The 17,891-nt window shown below is 34.2% G+C and overlaps 9 protein-coding genes and 2 pseudogenes across 11 annotated transcripts, besides 1 other annotated feature; 5 read left to right on the plus strand and 6 right to left on the minus strand.

The window, feature by feature from the left end:
- Positions 1–6,959: part of a mobile genetic element that runs on past the window's edge.
- On the plus strand, positions 146–520 carry TVAGG3_0248660 (uncharacterized protein; the record flags this gene model as incomplete). The annotated part of the gene is made up of 1 exon (XM_051227966.1): positions 146–520. One exon carries the CDS (start codon positions 146–148, stop codon positions 518–520), a length of 375 nt encoding a protein of 124 aa, XP_051112952.1.
- TVAGG3_0248670 lies at positions 1,645–3,788 on the minus strand (annotated as a pseudogene). Its single transcript has one exon. A coding segment is annotated over exon 1 (2,144 nt).
- Positions 4,438–4,590, minus strand: TVAGG3_0248680 (uncharacterized protein; the record flags this gene model as incomplete). Its single annotated transcript, XM_051227967.1, has 1 exon — positions 4,438–4,590. The coding sequence occupies one exon, from the start codon at positions 4,588–4,590 to the stop codon at positions 4,438–4,440; it is 153 nt and encodes a 50-aa protein (XP_051112953.1).
- Positions 4,610–5,011, minus strand: TVAGG3_0248690 (uncharacterized protein; the record flags this gene model as incomplete). Its single annotated transcript, XM_051227968.1, has 1 exon — positions 4,610–5,011. One exon carries the CDS (start codon positions 5,009–5,011, stop codon positions 4,610–4,612), a length of 402 nt encoding a protein of 133 aa, XP_051112954.1.
- A 453-nt stretch (positions 6,960–7,412) lies between the features above and the next one.
- On the plus strand, positions 7,413–8,259 carry TVAGG3_0248700 (annotated as a pseudogene). Its single transcript has one exon. A coding segment is annotated over exon 1 (847 nt).
- Positions 8,260–8,526: 267 nt separating this feature from the next.
- On the minus strand, positions 8,527–8,889 carry TVAGG3_0248710 (uncharacterized protein; the record flags this gene model as incomplete). Its single annotated transcript, XM_001303576.1, has 1 exon — positions 8,527–8,889. One exon carries the CDS (start codon positions 8,887–8,889, stop codon positions 8,527–8,529), a length of 363 nt encoding a protein of 120 aa, XP_001303577.1.
- A 420-nt stretch (positions 8,890–9,309) lies between these two features.
- TVAGG3_0248720 (protein ubiquitination) lies at positions 9,310–10,861 on the minus strand (the record flags this gene model as incomplete). Its single annotated transcript, XM_001303577.1, has 1 exon — positions 9,560–10,858. One exon carries the CDS (start codon positions 10,856–10,858, stop codon positions 9,560–9,562), a length of 1,299 nt encoding a protein of 432 aa, XP_001303578.1.
- A 415-nt stretch (positions 10,862–11,276) lies between these two features.
- Positions 11,277–12,271, minus strand: TVAGG3_0248730 (uncharacterized protein; the record flags this gene model as incomplete). The annotated part of the gene is made up of 1 exon (XM_001303578.1): positions 11,324–12,271. One exon carries the CDS (start codon positions 12,269–12,271, stop codon positions 11,324–11,326), a length of 948 nt encoding a protein of 315 aa, XP_001303579.1.
- A 788-nt stretch (positions 12,272–13,059) lies between these two features.
- Positions 13,060–13,616, plus strand: TVAGG3_0248740 (structural constituent of ribosome; the record flags this gene model as incomplete). The annotated part of the gene is made up of 1 exon (XM_001303579.1): positions 13,060–13,539. One exon carries the CDS (start codon positions 13,060–13,062, stop codon positions 13,537–13,539), a length of 480 nt encoding a protein of 159 aa, XP_001303580.1.
- Positions 13,617–13,767: 151 nt separating this feature from the next.
- On the plus strand, positions 13,768–15,102 carry TVAGG3_0248750 (Ankyrin repeat family; the record flags this gene model as incomplete). Its single annotated transcript, XM_001303580.1, has 1 exon — positions 13,768–15,102. One exon carries the CDS (start codon positions 13,768–13,770, stop codon positions 15,100–15,102), a length of 1,335 nt encoding a protein of 444 aa, XP_001303581.1.
- Positions 15,103–15,982: 880 nt separating this feature from the next.
- TVAGG3_0248760 (uncharacterized protein) lies at positions 15,983–17,831 on the plus strand (the record flags this gene model as incomplete). Its single annotated transcript, XM_001303581.1, has 1 exon — positions 15,983–17,551. The coding sequence occupies one exon, from the start codon at positions 15,983–15,985 to the stop codon at positions 17,549–17,551; it is 1,569 nt and encodes a 522-aa protein (XP_001303582.1).
- Positions 17,832–17,891: the final 60 nt, after the last annotated feature.

The raw sequence follows: 17,891 nt of genomic DNA on the forward strand, positions 1-17,891 counted from the left end.
AGTTCGACCAAAAAGTTCTCAATTTTCGAAAATTTGAATGGTTTACGGACAGACAACTGGAAAATTTTTTCCTGTCGGAAGGAAAAATTTTTTTCTGTCGGAAGGAAATTTTTTTCCAGTTGTCGGGAAAAATTTTTTCTGTCGGATGGAAGGACTCGGAATGCCAGAAGGATTTGACGAGGCAGTTTACCTAATTGAAATTAACAACTGCGTAAAAGACTACTTGCGCAAGGTCATGAAGCCCAAGGTCAAGTTCACCACTATTTCTGGAAGGGCTGCCTTGAATCTCGAGATTTCGACTGGAATTCCAATTCAAATACCAGAAAACACTCCTTTCGACGACATAAAGCAAGCAAAGAAAGAAGCTCTTCTCAAGTTCTTTGCCAAGCGTCCTTGGATACTACTTCCAAACAGAGAGAGTCCAATTCCACGAATTATACAAATTCTCAGAGCACTGTTCCACTTCTCGGGTCAGCCATTCTACATAACCTGTGAAGGCGACATCCAACCAGCTCAGTAAACATCTCATTTTAACTCACTTTTTTATGTTTTTTGTGAAAGTGTCAAAAATAAATTGTTTTCATGAGTTTTCTACGATGTTAGAAAAAATGTTATTTTCTAATATCTTCACATTCAATACTTTTTCAGCACTTTTCCGTAGTTATATATGAAATACAATTCGAGATAAAAGTCATAGTACAATGGAATAATATGTTGCACACCATTTGTTGTGAACCAAACTTGAAAGTCAGAGAAACTGTTACTAGGTGGTTCGTAGAATTTAGAAGCAAAGTCATAAAAGTCCTTACCAATACATAGAAAACTATTGTTGCTTGAACTGAAACTTGCATGACACATAACATTTTGAGGGTCAAACACGTTTCTATAAACTGTCAAATCTGCTGGTGGAAGTATAAATTGAAATGGACCATCTGGTGGTAATGGTTCGTTCTGGTTTAGTAACCGAAGAAATTGTGCCCAAGAACGTTTGTCTACTTTCCAAAATAAAAACTCTGTATCTCTTGGAGGGTTAATTTCAATCTTTTGAAATGAAACGGTGGAGTTCATCTTGTCATATTCTAGTTTCAGATAGTATGTTCCATTTAGTAAAGAGTCGTATTTTTCTTGAAATTCCCAATAATATTTGTTCATTTGAGTTTGAAAGTCATTTAGAGTTTTCTCAAGACTTTCGTCTGAACGAACTGTAAAGATCCTCATTTCGTCAAATTTGTCTATTAGACCACCAGAACCTTTATACTGCCCATGAATATACTGCGAACATAAATGCGTTAGTTCTATTTGAAAACAAAACTCTTCTAAAATCCTATTGCCTTTGCATCTGAAGGACTTTGAGAGCCAAACGAATTGGATAGTCAAACCTGTATATTCGGGATGAAATTTCTTCATCTGAAATAGTCCTACCAGCATTTGTAAAGATATAGTCTAACGGTTTTGTATCTGCTACTTTTGTTCTTTGTTTTTTCAACCTGAAGCATTTAATATATGTAAAAATATATTGTTTAAAATAGTATGCCATTTCATATTTTCTCATCTAACAAACAAGTTTCCCAACGGTCTTCTCCAACAAACTCAGCGTACATTTCAAATAAAATTAAAAATGTCACTTTTTTTAAAATAAATTTTTTACTTCATGCAATGTTTTATTTCTGTGCCGTCTTCAAGTATGCCCCAGTACTTACGCTTGGAGAGGACATGAACTTCGGAAAATACCTTATCTAGCTTTAAAACAGCCCATCTTTTCACCGACCATTCCCATTTCAATGAGTTTGTTGTACCCTTCTTCGTTCGTCATGAGTGCGTCAATGTTCTCATAGTAAACCTTCACTTTGGATTTGACTTCGGAGAAGAATTTGTTGTAGTTGTCAAGGACTGCCTTTGCGAACTGAGGGTAAGACCAATGTTCGACAATAGGTTTTAATGTGGTTACTAAGCCACTTTGACCTTGAGTGAATTCGTACTTCAAAACAAAAGGAGAAACCTTTCAACAAAGTTTGTCGACCTTCTCATAATGTTTACTCTTCATCTCTTGAGGTTTCTTAATGGAATATCCCCATGTCGAATTCATAAGCAATTTGAGTGTCATTGCAAGTTTGGGGTTTGAAGCTTTCCTAATATCATACAGTTGTTGTATGATTCTTTTCCAACTGTATAGTTTCCTTCCCGGGAACTCACCATCTTCGTTTGGAATTCCAGTCGGAATATATTGGACAAACCTCATGTATGCAGCGTTAAGGTGACATAGTATATCTTTTCGTTTGAGTCGAACTTGTCGCAACCAATTGGTCCAGTTTGTGGAAATTCAAGTGAGTCTCTTATCTTCTGAGAAACTTCTCCTGTTATCTCATAAACATCGTCGAAGCAACCTGTTTCATATAAAACCTTCTGACCTAACTCAGATGCTCTCCAATACAATTTGACGTCAATTGGATGTCTCAATGGAAGTTTGTTTATAGCATCTTGAAGTTCTTGCAACCTCATTGGAAGTTCTTCTGGTTCAGGTTGGTATCCGAACAATCCAACTCCTTGTGGAATTGTGTACTTCTTTTGTACTAGAACTTTGTCTGGAACAACTTTTGGTCTTGCTAACAATGAAAAGTTTGTTTCGTCTTTTGGTACAAAAGTTTCTGTCAGCTTGTCATCTGGAATTGGTTCCAACAAACCTTTCTCGAAAAGAATGTTTACAGCTCTGACAATGTTGCACTTGCCTTTTCCGAACAATGGGTTTGTAAGACTTTCGTTCAACATGAAGTGGTTGTGGACAATTGCAATCTTCAACCATGGTAAATTGAACTCAACAACATAGTCGTCATGTTGAAGAACCTTTAGCTGGTAGGTATGTTGACTCGGATATTGACATTTGCCAACGGTGCAATTTTTGCCAATTGACCTCTGAGAATGTACCTTGTCTTCACACATGACTCAAGATACTTCATCTTCTCATCTGTAACAAGACCAGAGTTCCTGAGACATGTAAGAATGCAAGGTTCATTGACAATTGTTTCAATTGAATTGTAAATTCCATACCTTGTCAAGTCAATGTCAGACTTATTTATGAAGGGGAAGTATCCAGCATGTTGTCTGACTGCTTGAGGGTTAGGTTGGTACCATTCGAACTTGACACTTGCAATTCCTTCAATTGCATTCAAAATGTCTGAGTCGGAGTCAACCATTTGTTCTCTCTTTGTAGTCTTGAAAGCGTCAAGAAGTTTTGCAGCTGTTTGTTCATTGCCATTTGCATAGTAAATGTGACCATCCAAATCTGTTATGGTCAATCTGAGATTGTGTCCTTTCTTATTTCCGTCTTGAATTGCAGCAAGTACTCCCATGAAGCCTTCTTTGTTCTTTCCTTCGTCAAAGTTTACTGTAAAGGTTCGACCAGATGTAATTTGACTTCTAACTTCACGATACTTTTCATATGCATATCTTGTTCTTTCCATGGGAGCATGACCATCCTCTGCACTACCTTTTTTCCTTCTCAAAGGATGCAATTGTTCGTCATGTTTCCAGTAGAATCTGGCAAAGCCGTCGTGTCTTCAACTTGAGGTTCACTAACATCGAAAGGCATGTCCATAAGACGTTCTTCTTTCTAACCTCTCTAGTCTGTTTGGATAATTGGCACGTGCTGTTTCCAAATCCATTTCGTAGCGAAGACCAGACAATTTGTCATAGACTTTTATGGGTCTTCCCTTCCTATATTTAAAATTCTTCGAAACTCTCCAACCATATCTTTGCAACTCTGCTTTTATTCTAGCAGATTTTCTATCCATTCTATATGGGGGCATTTTTATAAAAATAAAAAAATATTTTTTCTTTACTTTACATAACCGCCTGCTGCCATAAGTCTTTGACGCCAACACATACCAGCTAATGAAGGTTGACTTGGTTTAGTTTGGAAACTAAACTTTGGTTTTGGTTTATCTTCAGTTTTTGGTTTTTCTTCTTCTATCGGTTTTTCGTCACTTTTCGGTTTCTCTGACTTTACTTCACTTGCAGGAACAGTTGTGTCGTCAACATCTTCATAAATATCATATGCCATTTGTTTTTGTTTTCCTTTCAACTTTTTGTGTTTGTTGTAAAGTTTAGAATATTTCGACTCTAAGTCAATGAGATGTTCTATAATGAACTGTTGGTCAGTGAAGTAAACTTTTCCATCTGTTGTCTCGAAAGCTCCTTCAGACTTCAATATTTTATTTGTGAGAGTCTGTTTCTTTTTTGAGATACTTGCCATTCCATTTTTATGAAAAGTGACTTTGTAGTTAGGGTTTGTATTTCCAGACCTGGCACTTTCTATTATTGAATTTTTCTCTTCATCGGTAAGTTCTTTGACAGGTTTTGACAATGGTTTCTGAACTTTTTGTTTGTGGTGTCAAATCTACCGTTTCAACTTCTTCGGTCATTTCATCTCAGTAAAAAATTTTAGTTTGGTTTGTTTTCAACTGGTTGTTTAGGTTTTTTAAGTCGGTCTAAAACTTCCTGAGGTATAGGAAGAACTTGACAAACACGTTGTGTAACTGCTGGAAGCCGACAAATCCATCTTGAACCCATTTGTCTCAATGCTGTATTGTTCATTTCATCTCAGTAAAAAACTTTACATTCCCCACGTTTGAGGTGGTTGAGGTTGGTTATTGTTTACCCACTGTTGTGCATGGTTATATCCTCTGTTAAAGAATCTTTCACCTTGGTCCATATAGTGTCCTGCTTGGTTATAGTAGTCATTTGCTTTGTTATAATAGTTTCCTGCTTGTCTTCCTACATTGTCCATCCATCCTTGAACTTTTCCTCTTGTTTCAGGATTTGGAATAAGATTTGTTGCATCTCGTGCTACATCCCAACCTTTCTGTACAGTTTGTATAATAGGTTGTGCTTTCTCTTTAAGTATACCTAATGTACTCAAAATCTTCCTTCCAACTCCAAATACACCTCTGGCTATTGTTCCCACTGCGGGCAAAAATCTGGATGCAACTCCTGCTAATGCGCCAAATAAACCCATTTCTTATAGGATAAAAAATGACGAATCCAAACAAGGACCCCTATGTTTCTAAAGCGACAAAGAAAGCACTCATGATAAAAATCTTTAGTTCAACACCAAATGCTTGGTTTATGGATATCTTGGAAAACATTCCGAGGTATAGAGAAGATGGACCACCATACTGGCTAATATTTGTCGGTCAAAACACAAGATACTGTGAAGCCATACCATTACAGTCCAAAGCTATTTTAGATATCTTAGCAGCTTTGACAATATTCGTTGACAAATACCATCCAACAAAACTGACATCTGACTGTGAAAGTTCTTTCAAATCAGATGATGTAAAAAACTATCTGCGTTCAAAAAATGTAAACCAATATTTCATTGTCGACCAAAACCATTCTGCTCTTGGTGTCATTGACGGTTGTATAAAAATGTTAAGAGACTTAAACCAACCACAAGGTGGTGAAGCAAATGAAATGTCATATGACGACAAATATAGACACTTCTCCATGGCAAAGATGAGACAAGTTTTAAATATTTACAATAGCCGTAAACAAAAAGGTTTGGGAAACCACTCCCCCGAAGAAATGAAAAACAACCCTGACTTAGAGAAAGACTATATATTTAATAATTTAGTCAAAAGAGACAAACAAGAAAGAATGCCGGGCTTCAAACTTCAGAAAGGTGACAAAGTAAAAATAGAAATACCTAAACGCGACCCATATGAAAATACTATTGACTATGACAACAATGGGAACCCGACAGGTACTCACATTCGTGTTCGTAAAAATAGAAGAAAGTATACAAGAGAATATTATGAAGTTTTAGGCAAACATGGCAAAATGTACACACTGCAAGCAGAAGATAAAACTACTATTGTCAGACCTCGTTTCAAACTTGTCAAAGTTCAAGGTGGTATACTTTCAAAGACAGTTCCTAACAAATATAAGACAACTCCTGACGAATATGCTAAAGAAGTTGAAAATGACGACTAAGCATTTCTATACCATGCGTAAACTGTCATGTAAGGTGGCATGTATTCTTTACTTTGTCCCGTTGTTTGCGTATATCCTGAAACGAAATGTGTATGGTTTCCATCTCCCTCAGTGTTACTCCAGTAACAATTTATAGCAAACTTAACGTTGTCTTTAACATCATATCCTTTACCTTTTGTCATTGCTGACCAATCCCAATATCTATGCTTATGCCAACCTGCTTGAGATGTACTTAAATCTATGTAGTGACTATGTGCAGGTAAATTTTCACCTGAAATCGTTTTACTTCCACCTGTTTCCTTTGAAGAGTTTGCACAATACAAAAACCTGTCGACTATTTGAGTCCAAGTTCCAAAACCAAGTACTACTTCTGGTCTGGTAGAGTTCATTGACGTATAAATAGAGCCTATAGGATATAATGTTTGAAGCATTTCTGTCTTTAATGTTTGAAGCTCTGTTTTGTCTGCTTTCTTGTCATATAAATCTTGAGCAGTGAATTTAATATTATGTTCATCCTTCATGACATAAACATCTTTACATCTAATGTTTTTCATCGTCGTTATGTCGTCATCCGATGTTAAACCTTGTGGAAAGTTAGGAGGTTTACAATATAATGCATCCCCACCAGTTTCTTCAACCGTTCCTTCAATACTTTCTATAGCAACAGTTGTGAAGAAATCATGTGTATGGTTCTTGTCTGCTTTCTTCTCTAACTCATCGTTAACATAAGTTTTATCTGCTTTAAGGTCTAAACATCCTGAAACCCATCCTGTATCGGCTTTAGTTTTTAAAATCTTCGATGTCCATTCATGATACCATTCAGCCCTTTCTATAATTTCTTTATCTTTTTCATCCACATATTCCTTATCTGCTTTCTTCTCTAACTTACTAGCCACATATTCCTTGTCTGCTTTCTTTTCAAGGCTAACGTTTAAGTCTGTTATTTCAGATATAGAATGTGTATGAGTCTTTTTAGAATATTCGTTTTCAGCTCTTGTCACTTCACTTGACATTTTATTGTCAACATATGTTTTGTCTGCTAGTTCAGGATGAGTATGTTCTTTTGTTGCATAAGCATTGTTAGCTCTTTCTTCTTCTTTTGCTATTGCATCGTCTACATATTCTTTGTCAGCTTTGTTGTCAACATCTGCTTTCAAAAGAAGTTCATTTATAGGTTTCTCGTTTAAAGTTCCTTTTGTTGGATTTATACAGACAGTATTGTTCTTCTTGTCTTGAAATAGAAACTCATCTGTCATTGGGTTTAATGTCAGTTTTAAGTTTCCTTCTTTCAATGACTCAGATATCTTAGAATAGTTTGAAAAGTTTGTTGTGTTCTTATTTAGAGCTTGCATAATGAGTTGTCGGTTGTGTTGTATTTCTCTCATAGACGCTGTTTCATTTGACATTTTTATTCTAGATAAAATATGCTTCCAATAGAAAAAGAAAATTCAAGAGTTGCTACAACTAAACCATTAGATGAACTTTTTACTAATGTCGGTCAAAAGTTTGAGACAGAGACCGTAAAGCATGAAGGCTATCGTTTTGACTACCCATTAAGATGGCTAAGAGACCCATCTGTCACAAAAGCTATTGGCTTTCGTAGAATGAAGTTCATTTCAGAAGCCATACATGGTTTCCCATTTACGGTCGGTTTTGAAGTTCGATACTATAACAAAGAAAAACGTATGTATGAGAAATTTGAACAGGGAAAACTTTTACAAGTTAGTTTGCTTGTAAATTTAGAAACAACTCTTCAAGCTTTTCAAGAAAAAATAAACGATATCTATATCGAATATGCAAACCAGTATAACATTGACGAGGGGAGTACCATCTCGATATTATTTATGACAGGAAAAATGCAACTGTTAAAATCAATAGAATAGAAGACCTTGGAGAAAACGTTTATATTTCTACAAAATATAACAACTTGGCATGTATAGATTTATGAGGATGTTAAATCAGCCTGCAGCATATCCAGTACACCCAGACTTTTATGAAGTCGAAAACCCTAATGGAACATATGAAAATGTTTTCGACCAAGATGCTATTATTGTTCATGCTTCATTTTCTGGCGCCCAAAACTCTTTCTTATGCTTGGCAAATGACTTTTACGAAAAACCTACAAAGTTATACGAACCACCAAGTGGAAGTATTTCAGACTTTCAAGTATGGTTTACTACAGATGGAAGAAAAAGAATAATTCCATTATACCATGCGTTTTACTTAGAACTTAGTTTCATATACAACTACTATCGAACGGTAAAAATATAATTTTTTAATACGGTTGAGGTGTTGGATTTGGTTGCCAACTAGACTGTGGTGCAGGTTCAGGCTGTTGTATAACAGGAGCTTGTTCTTCTGGTTCAGGGTCTTTAGGTATATAATACCAACAAACTGACCTACTCTTTTACCAATATTTTTGACTCCGTTCCAAATTCCTCTTCCTACGGTTTTTATTCCATTCCATATACCTCTTCCAACATTTCGAAAGAAGTTTCCAATACTACTGAAGAAACCCATTTTACTATATGTAAAAATCTAATGTCCGCCTAGTCTCTTACGTTTCCTGTTGAGTTCCATAGCATTCTTTAACTGAAGCTCATACATTCTGTTTCTCCTCTGGTAGAAAACATATTCTGGGTCAACTCCTGTGTTCGCGTCATCTGCATAAAGTTGTTTATATCCCACTTCAGGGTTTGTATAAAACTCTTTCCATCTCATATTTGCATACCATGGTGGCAAACCTAACGCAGCGTCATTTGACATGGCAGTTTGCATTTGTACATCTGTTGGCACTTGACCATAGTTTGCCATTGCAGTTTGTATTCTAACTTCATTTGGAATATTCTCTGGGTTTGGTTGTCCAGGTTGCTGTGCATTCGCTAAGTTCTGTGCGTCCATTTAATATTAGATAAAAATATCTCTTACGAGTACATATACTGAACATTTGCAGGCATTGGTTCATCTTCATATTCTCTGTACTTTTCTGCCACGTCAAATAAATAAATGACACAATGGAAAAAACCTAAAACAAGTAGTCCTATTTCAAACCACATTTACTTACTAATAAAATTTCTTTGTTATGACACTTTCTCCGGTTTATAGGACCTCTCTCATATTCTATCTTGTCATATCTAAACTCATAGTCATGTATGTCCTCTAGCCATCTCATAACGGTTTCCAAACCACTTTTATCGGATGTAAAGTAAAAGCATGGATGGTTATGTAAAACGTCTAAAGTTTCTAAAGAGTCTCTCAAAGTATACTTCCTTGGAACGCCCGTAACTTTTCCTGTAGCGACGTTAGACCCTTACTTGTCCGGACAAAGTTATACTATTTTGAGTGCTCTACAAAAAAGTCAACAACGACGACTCTCAAAAATTTTTTATGGGCTAGAGGGCGCAACGCGCCTGGAAGCCCATCCCAAGAAAAAAAAAACTTCATTTATACTAAACATCTTCAGGGCTAGAGGGCACGAAGTGCCTGGAAGCCCCACTACCTTTTTTTTTTTTTTTTTTTTTTTTAACTGTTTATCAGATTCTACATATGAAATATAATTTTAAAAAAATGTTTAGTTAAGTTTTGAAGGTGGTTCGTAAGCACCAAACAGTTCAATCATAGGTGTATACAATCCGCCTCTTCTTGTCACATTCCTCAGTCTAAATCTCACGTATCTAAACATCTGAGACAAGGTAGGAATGACCCAGGTGTGAGTTTTGTCGTTTCCTCCCATTTCAGAGTTTTCATCTTTCGAATCAATGTCAACCCACACTTTCTTGTCTTCGCTGCCTTCCCACGTGTAGCTGACAGGATAATCCCAGTAACTAGAGTCTGTTCCTGAACACATCGTGTAAGCGTTTATTGCAACACGAGCGTTTTTGAAGTCAAAACAAACCCAAGAATCTTCCTGCTCGACTAAGTACCATTTTGAAGCAGGACTGGAGTATTTGATGAGATTGGCAGGTGATACTTGGCATTCCTCACGAGAGACACTCACTTCTATAACTCCTTCTTCGATCGGATTTTTTCCATTCGTAACGTGCTCGGTAATATAGGTAAATATGCCTTTAAATGGCTCGCCGTTGAAAGGAATACTAATGTCGTGATGGATATAGCGATGTTTGAGGCGTAATGGCTTATGTTGGCAAGTAATTCTTTTAACTATGGCTTCCCAGAGGCCAGGGATCTCTGTAAAGTCTTGGGGATTCACGTATGTTGAGAGATTGCTGATTAAATCGTTAGTAAGGCTTTGATATTGGACATATGATAATAATTGTTTGAATTCTGGGCCTCTTTTTGAGATAAGCTCAGTAATAAATGAATATAATGAGTTTTCTGATTCAATTTTGAGATCAGGATGACTAAATAACTTCTTAAGTGTATCTAAACTTAAATCGAATAGAGATTCTTTCTTTAATGAGTAAAAATGTGATGCTATATACTGTATTTCTTTCCTTGTATCCCTTCCAAGTTCCATTTTCTCTTCAAAAGTCGAAACTACGTTTTGATTAGTTAATCTCGTTGTATTTACAAATGAAAATGCTTCCATCATTTCTGTATTCTCTAATAATGATCCGACTTTTCGTAAAAATATCGATTCTTGAACATTTGCGTCAACTTCAAATCCTTGCATTAATTGTATGACAAGATTAAAGTAATCATCAGGATCAGGGATGTCTATAGTAAACGTATTTATAGTGCTATCTTCCGCACGCATTCTTGCTATCAAAGGTGAGAAAAATTCTGCAAAATATGAATTACAAGTATAATTTTTCTTGCCAACAATAAAAGTAAAATCTTCCTCTAGTTGTTGTGCTGCAACTTTCTTAAGCCCATCAGCAGAAAGATAAAGTGGAGAAGTATCAAACATTTTTGGAGAAAAAGTGACAAGATTTTAATCAAATCATTTTAATTCAATATCATCTTTAAAATAACTTTTTAATGATAAAAACTCAAATAACATAAAAATTTGACTTTATGAAAGAAAAATTGAATCATCAAATGAAGAATGGAGCCTGCAACACTTATTTCTAGAAATGTATTGATTAAGTTATAGCAATTTATCAAATTATTATCGAAATAATCATTCAATTTCTGATTCAATTTATTGAAATTAATGATGGCATATTCATAGTATTACAAATATATTTCTATCAAGTAGAGTTATAGCATTACAATGATCTTAAATGTGTTTACAATATAAAATTATGCGAATTATGCAATAAAGAAATGTGATTTGTATTAAGTATACTATATTATAATGTAAGAAAAAATAACACATATTAAAGTTTCCGAAAAGTACAAACATGTTTATTAATATATGAATAAAAATATATTATTCTAAGAAGCTCTTAAGTTGAGAATTTCTATTTCTTAGGTCATTGATTTCTGACTCCATAGCTGCAACTTGTTCTAATAATGATCTGGAGCGTTTTTCATCTTCATCTTCTTGTTTTGGAACAATTGAGGATTTAGATATAAGTATTCTTATTCGTGCAATATCTTTTTGAACTTCTTTGATCTTCTCACGGTTATGAGTGGCAATATTTGAATACATTGATTCAGCAGTTTGAATTTCAGCAATTTGTTGATTGATATCATCTTCTAACTTTCTTCTTTCACTCTCGTATTTCTTTGATATTTGATCTAATCTTTCCCGGTGCATTTTCTCTATATCTGTAATTTCTTGCTTAAATTTCTTATTTGTATCATGAGATTCTTGGGCCTGGAAGTTCTTCTTGGAATTTGTGGCTTCAATTTGTCCAGCAACATTTACAATTTGCTGATTTCTTTGTGTAATTAATTTACTAATTGCAGAGTCAATAGAATCAACAATCGAAGCATACTTCTCTGAGAGCTTCTTTGCTCTTGTAAATCTGTATTGTTTATCATTTAGGTCACCTGAACCTATGGATTTAGAAATAAATTCTTCTGTATCAAAAAGAGCAGTATTTAACTCATTATAAACATATTCAAGCTCGGTTTTATGTTGAGTTTTTAGTTTGTTTGTAGCTTCGTTCGTTTCATTAACGATTTTTGAAATTTCTTCGTTATAATCTTTTCTGCTATTATCTCGTTGAAAAATAAGTGCATCTATCTCTGACTTGTACTTTAGATCATCTTCTCGTATTTTCTTTTCGACTTCCAAAATTTGATTATGAACTTCTTGCAATTCTCTGTTTGTGTCATCTATTTGCTTCTTTTTGAGCTCGACAATCTCTTCAGTAGTTAAATCTACTTCTTTCCGTGAATTTGCTGAACGTTTATTAATCCATGAATCCATTATCTAAAATTTTTAGTGTTTCCCCCTTTTATTAATGTAAAATGTGGCATCTTTAACTTCTTGATACTGAAACCAGATCAATCAATAAAGCAACTCCAAATATGTTCGAAAATAAGCCAAAATACAAGAGTTAGTTCAGCAAATCGCTTCCAATTGAACAATTTTGTTCATCAAGCCATTTCACTGTACCATTGGCATTCATCAATCATCAGAGTCGATTTAAAAATTACTGTGCTTTTGATTTGATAGAGTCTTTGACAATAGAGGAATTATTTCGATTACAGAGCAGTAAACATATGCAACAACGGGAAAAATCTTATTATTACTACAAAATAAGTGCATTTGATCTAAAATTTTCGATCTTTACCATAAATTTATCTAAATTCAAATTGAGATTTGAATAAATAAGTAGATTTCTGTAATTTTACAGAATGTCTATGAATGCAACTGAAATGGTAAATAGTTTGTGAGCCTTACTTTGAATACTTACTGATTAAATTTTAGGAATATAAACAATATTTTTGCAAAATTAATGCATAAATCTTTTTTGACTAAAGAATAATATTTTTAAGATATAGTACATTATATTTAGCGATTCTTTTTCTCTTGAAAATTCCAAATTTTTTTCAAATTTTGAATTTTGATAAGAATTTTCTAGATTTTTTCAAACATATTTTTGAATTCGAAATTTTTTTCGAATAGTGATAACTCCTTTTTAGTTATAAATCAATATTATCAACATTTTATTTTTTCGAGAACGATAAAAACGGTTGGCCAAGGTCTTTCGTATGGGTCACACAGAAGGTCTTCGCCACGCCACACGTTACCTTTTCGCTCGCAAGTTCCGCAAGCACGGCGCTCCAGCACCATCAATCACCCTTCGTACATTCCGTATTGGTGATATTGTTGACATTAAGGTCAATGGTGCTCTCCACTCCGGCATGCCAAACCGTGTTTACCATGGTGCTACAGGCATTGTTTGGAACGTTTCCCCACATGCCGTCGGTATCCTCGTAAAGCGCCGCGTCAACAATCACATTGCTCCAAAGAGAATCTACGTCCGCACAGAGCACGTCTTCCCATCAAAGTCCAAGAACGATTTCGTTGCTCGTTGCCAGGCTAACCTCAAGGCTCACGAAGAAGCCAAGAAGGCTGGAACAAAGATCGCTCTTCCAAAGCGTCTCCCAGCTCAGCCACGCGCTTCTCATGTTGTCAAGCCAGAGCTCATCCAGACAATTACCAACGCTCCATTCCGTGAGAACTGGTAAGAAATATATAATTATTTCTCTTCATTTTAAAGAATGTGATAAATGGATATTATAAATTCACAAAATTTCATCTCCTTTATATACTTTCATTGCGTTTGGCCATGTAAGCTTTGATTTTTTTTTATGATTTTTTCCGAAATTGTCTATCGTTGACCATTTTTAAAATCTTGCCTTATATGCAATATCAAATCTAAAAATTTCTTTACATCGATCGCAAAATTGAAGAAAATGAATGAAGAAGATTGGGACACATTAAAAAAATATTCTGATATAGAAGAGCAGATTTGGAACAATGAAGATGATCTTGAACAGAAAATACAAGATTTCATAGATGAAAATGAAGATTCTTATGAAAGAATTCAATATATATTGATACAATCATCATTTTATCGACCAAAACAATTCCTTTCCCACATGAAAATCATATCAAACTTGATGGATATATACGGACTTACTACAAACGAATTAAACACTTATTTACCTAGTTCAATTTCAAACGATGCAGATATCTACGGAGAAAATACAATCGCGAACATCATTTTAACAGATAACGCCGATAAATTACTTGAAAAATTAGCAGATATAAATTTTAATATCAATGGAGTTGTCAATTTCAGTTTACACGGTCAACCAACAATGACTTATATAGATGCAGCTGCATTCTTCGGATGTCTCAATGTATTTAAGGTTTTACTTTGCAATAATGCTTTAATTACTACTCACACCTTCGAGAATTCTATTTGCGGAGGTAATTACGAAATCATACATCTCTCAAAGCTATTTAGTTCAAGTTTAGCTAAGAATCTTTCAATTGCAGTCAGATCTCATCAAAATGAAGTTATTGATTGGCTTTTACAAGATAATGATGATGTTCCTTTGAGCGCTTTAGATATTATTGCAGGATGCAACACAATTTTACTGTTTGATAAGAAAATTGATTACATTCAAAAAGGAATTTTACAATCATGTGTCAGAGCTGGTTATCCATACTTGAAATTAGCAGTATTGAATGGAGCAGTTGATAATAAATACTTGGCATTGGAATTATCTGTTTCTTCCGACAAATTAAATTATTTTAATTTATTAATTGAAAATTTGGACTTCAAACCAATCCAAATACTCCAAGTATGTCTTATGAGATATGAATTATTTGTAAAAACGTTCGAAAACTTCAAACCGAAGTTAAATTTAGAAAATGATATTAAATTTTTAATGCAAGAGTCAGTTTCACGGTTTCCACAGGTTGCCAAGTATCTCATTGATAATATAGATGATATTAGGTTCCGCTACAACAAGAACGAGACTCTTCTCCACATTGTAGCTAAACAATGTGTAAATCCTTTGATTATTGAAATTTTAGTTAAAAAAGGTTTCTTTGTTTCTGAGAAAAATGATGATGGAGACACTCCTCTTATTATTGCAGTAAGAAATAGAACTCTTAATGCTATTCCAACACTTATTAACTATGGTGCTGATCCATGGATTGAAAACAACAAAGGAGAATCAGCTTTCAAACTCGCAAACGATGATTCGACGATTTTAGCAATGCTTCAAACAAATTAGACTAAAAATCTTTTTTTATTATGTTTGTATGTAATCATATAATTAGAATGTTTTTTATTGATATTTATAGGATGAACTTAAGAGCATTGAGCACTTATATCAATATAATGTTAAGTACCAATCTCTAGTTGTAAGAATTTGGAATTGTTAATCTATATATTACAACGCTTATTGTGAAAAATCTTTCTGTAAATTCATGTGTTGGGATTAAAACACAATGCGTACAAATTTTGTTAGCAACAATACCATTAATTCCATTCAATAAAAGTGCATTAACAATATAAATCTTAATCCCCGAAGGTACACATCTATATTTTAGACTTTTTAGATGTGACAAGTGAGCTCATTGATTTTGTGGATTCTTGATCTATAGATCATTGGGAAAGGCATTAGGTTCTAGTGCAATATGAATGATTTATGTGTATTATAATTGGTACAAGTCAGATTGCTTATCTTTATGAAATTGATGTCGCTTCCTTCCTTTGAGTATATCTTATTTTTAGTAACAGTCTTATGCTTGTTGATAAAGAGATTTCGTTATCATTGTTTCAATAATATGAATTACTTTATGCCTACATGTAATTCTAGACACAAAATCAATCTTAAACATCCTATAGACTAATTTTTGAATTTTGATTTTGTGTTTGACAATTATGGAAGAGAAACAATATTCCTTTTGTCTGTTATTATCATTGCCTTCATTAAAGAATGACATGCAGAAAGAATATAGTTTCAAGATTCAATTTATAGATCAAAATGTGATTAGATATATTCAAATTCGTATGTAACATCTATTTTATACAGAATACTTATTTATTCTTGTTTTTTTAATATTTCTTTTCGAGCTATCGATAAAAAAAAATTATTTTTTTACAATACGATGCAAACTTCAACAAAATTAAGCGAACATTATTCATCAAAACCCAATATTACATGTCATATTCAATCAATTACTCTTCCTAAACTCTTTCCATGTCTTTTTTTATGCGTTTGGCGTCACGGACACAATAAAGGTAAATCAAAATTCTTCAAAGCTAGTACAACAAACGTACAAATCGACGAAACCATCGACTTAGATATAAATCAACCAAAAAAGCATCCATTGCGCCTTTATTTCTTTTTGAAAGCAATGACAGGAGAAATGAATCGCTTAGTTGAATTCATCGTCAATCTACCAGAAGTTTTAGAAATCGGAGATGGTATGGATACCACCTCCACAGCTACATCAAAGTACGGCGAATGCTCACTTTCCTTAAACTTAACTCTTAAATACATAAATGACATGGAAATGAGTGTCAAAAACGAACTTGAAAAAACCTCCGTTGTCCAAGCTTTCACAGACTTTGAGTACCTCACAAGTAACTACAACCTTTTCCCCGAGAACTCAGACGATGTCCGCAAAATGTGGGGAGATAAAGGCTTCATTTCATGTTCAGAAATCATTCAATATGGTCCATTTGACAAAGAAGTTTATGGGAACATCAAGAAGCTCCAGAGAACAATAGACAACTTCTCTAGCGAGTCAGAGAGAATCTCATCCATCATATCTTTAGTATTATTAAAGATAATGGACCCAAAGCCAACATTTATTGATGAAAATGGAAAACAATGTCAATTGGCTCCCCCTTCAAAATGTTTTCCTTCAATTTTGAGGGATATTTGCGGTTTCATTCAAAATGCAGGCACAGAAAAAGAGAAAACAGTTCCATCTATTGATATATTGAACACATTGACGAAGTCATTGAGTGAATATTGTTTTAGTCCAACAATTCCTTTCGAAACAATCATTAGTTTGATTTCTACAGCCTATGGAGTTATTTATTTCATTGATAAGAATCAATACGTCGAATTCGAGAAGGCCAAACCATTATTCAGCGATCTAGGAAAGTCAGCGCTTATCAAGTTGTTGAATACTATTCAAGATGATGTCAACATTTGCATCAAAAATCCTTTGACATTTTGTGACAAACTTTCAAGAGTTAGACAGAATTTAAGCTGCTTAGGAATCCCAGAATCAACTCTTGATAAGATAGATAACATGATGCTTGAAGTTTGTGACTTCTTCGTCACAAGAACATGGATAATGAATGAAGACATGGGAATTAAATCCCTTCTTAATTTCACAGGCGCGTGGCCTCAATATCAGTTCATTTTATTGAATAGTTTGATAGATATCACGCAGTTCTGCGGGGATATTGTTAACGGAGCCCTCCCAGTGACAAGCCTTCACAAGGGATTCCAAGGACCATGGTTGCTTGAGTCTTTGAGAAAATTGGCTCCATTGAAGAAGTTAAATATGGAAAAGATTAGGTTATTGCCAATAGACATGAAAGGATATGTTCCACAACCACCAGATATCGAACAATGTGTAGAATCAGTTCTTTCTGGAAAGCCAATTCAAGTCATTGTTCCAAATTCTATTTTAGGAACAAAACCCGAAGATAATTAGCTATATAATTGTATTAATAATAAAATTATGTTTCTCTCTTTAATTTTTGATTAGATTTCCAATATTCTTTGAAAACTTTAAAGGAAGACTAGCCATTGACAATATTATATTTAGTGTTATGTAAAAAAAAAATTATTGGGGATTATGCAGAAGTCACTTGGTAACAAGGGATTGAATATATAAAGATGGAATCATTTATTGACTAATCCTAAAGGAATCTCCTTGTTAATTGCAATTCAGCAAAAGATTATTTATGTTTGGCCAACCTCGTATTTTCCCGAAAGACCATTCTTTCATAATTTATATAATGGCCATAAACATTTGGATACTGATAATGGCC

The sequence above is a fragment of the Trichomonas vaginalis genome, chromosome IV (genome assembly GCF_026262505.1).
Source record: "Trichomonas vaginalis G3 chromosome IV, whole genome shotgun sequence".
NCBI lineage: Eukaryota > Parabasalia > Trichomonadida > Trichomonadidae > Trichomonas > Trichomonas vaginalis.